Raw genomic sequence first — 2,012 nt, forward strand, 5'->3', positions numbered from 1 at the left:
TTGAGGAGGAGGTGCCGAAAGGGCATTCTTCCAAGGTGCTTCAACTGTGCCGTTTTTAGTTCCGGAAGGTATCTTCCGATTCCAACGAGCTCATTCTCATCAAAAACGAGACAAAACATTGAAAATGAGTAAAGATCCGGACATATCTTTGGATATTTTGATAAAAATGTTTTTTTGTAACACAAAGCCGAAAACAGCTCGTAAAATCTCGAAAATCTTCATAGTAAAACATTGCACACAGCAGATTTCAAATAAAACTTTTCGGTTTGGAAAAGGAAGGGAGTTTTTTCTAATTCATGTATGAAATATTTTTTTATTTGATACTTTATTTGTTCATTTCCTGTTTCCTGAAATTCTAACTACTTTTAAACAAATCGCTTGATTTAAGCTTGTGCTTCGTCAACGTCTGCAACTTGTGTTTGCACAGCAGTATCGACGTCGGCGGCATCAAGAACGACATCGAAACAAACCATAATTTATGACGACCCGGTTCGACGATTTTCCTATCAGGAATCTCCACTCTCAGGTCGTCAAACCTTTATGCTGCTGGTTGCTTCTCCTCCGAGATCAGCGAAATGTTCAGCAAGAACAACTTTCTGAGTTGGCGGCGTGCCCTCGACCTTCCCCACAGATTCACGAGCAACTTGACCGTACTGCGAATATCCTCCGCGATCGATGCGCACACTCCGCTGATCAACCAACTAATCCCACGTTCCGCCACCGGTGTCCCGCCTCAGAACACTCTGCAATGAAAATTAAGTCAAAATCCTAAAATCTTCAAGAATTAACCTGCCAACCTACCAACTTGACCAGCGCCGCAGGATTATCTACACAGAAAAAAATAATCCGGTAAATTTACATCATTTATGATGTACCAAAAGTGCACGTCATTAATGATGCTAATTTACATCAAATTCATTGTAAATTTAAATGCCATCCTACGTAAACGTGCCGAACAAACTTCGCTTCCGAAACATGTAATTTTCCGATGAAATCGATGTAATTTTACCCAAACCTAAATTTTTTTTCCTCCGTTGAATTTTGAATCTGATGTAAATTTCAAATGCTAGAAAACCTTAACGTTGATTGAAACGGTGCACTTTTGTTATCTTTCTTGTCAATTTAAGCACTCAAGTATAAAAAAAAACTTTTTATTGACTAGAAAGTACAAAAGTGAATCATTCCAAACTACTGTGGGCTAATAGCATGAAAAGTGGTATCAGATTTAAAATTCAACGGAGTGATATGAAAAATCTAGAGTACTGTTTCAATAGGTTCTTTGCGCCATGAATTTCCTATGTTGATAATGACTGTGTAGATTGTGATTTTAGCTCTGCGGTATTTTAAACAGAAAAAAATGGCATGCATTACTTACAGTTGTAAAAAATTGTTGGAATAAATTTGAAACAAAATCCACAACATCGACATCGAGAAGCTCGTTGCCGAGGCCGCGACCGTTCACCGGATTCGCATCATGCTGACATCGCGCAATGTCCGCAGCCTGGAGAAAGTGTGCGCTGACCTGATCAGCGGCGCCAAGAAGCAGAAACTGCGCGTTAAGGGACCGGTTCGCATGCCGACCAAGATCCTGCGTATCACGACCCGTAAGATGCCTTACGGTGAGGGTTCCAAGACTTGGGATCGCTTCCAGATGCGCCTGAACAAGCGTATCATCGATCTGCACTCGCCGTCCGAGATCGTCAAGTAGATCACCTCGATCAACATCGAGCCCGGTGTAGAGGTCGAGGTCTTCATTGCCGACCCTTAAGATGGGAAGGTCAGCCACCACGATCCACGGAGGTTTCCGGTGATGGCCGAGCTGCATGGGGAAAAGAACAAAATTTTGTATCTAGCAATAGAAAGTATTTTCCTCAACTTACAGTGCGATTTTTCATCCCACCGTTCCAACTAAAGCGCTGGAACTGGTCCACGAGAAGTCGCTCGGAATCATGCTGGTGGATAAAGGCATCTCCGTCGTCTACAAATGGCCAAAGAACCAGACCATGCCGGCC

General features: G+C 42.4%; 1 protein-coding gene across 1 annotated transcript; it reads left to right on the forward strand.

The window, feature by feature from the left end:
* The first annotated feature begins 1,444 nt into the window (after window positions 1-1,444).
* LOC119771227 (40S ribosomal protein S20-like) lies at window positions 1,445-1,766 on the forward strand. The gene has a single exon (XM_038266996.1). It carries the CDS (start codon window positions 1,475-1,477, stop codon window positions 1,706-1,708), a length of 234 nt encoding a protein of 77 aa, XP_038122924.1. The 5' UTR covers window positions 1,445-1,474; the 3' UTR covers window positions 1,709-1,766.
* The last annotated feature ends 246 nt before the right edge of the window (window positions 1,767-2,012 follow it).

This window comes from Culex quinquefasciatus, chromosome 1, assembly GCF_015732765.1.
Source record: "Culex quinquefasciatus strain JHB chromosome 1, VPISU_Cqui_1.0_pri_paternal, whole genome shotgun sequence".
NCBI lineage: Eukaryota > Metazoa > Arthropoda > Insecta > Diptera > Culicidae > Culex > Culex quinquefasciatus.

Bases quoted from the DNA above. Each gene is read 5' to 3' on its own strand.
- LOC119771227 (XM_038266996.1), top strand. From the start codon at position 1,475: ATGCTGACATCGCGCAATGTCCGCAGCCTGGAGAAAGTGTGCGCTGAC.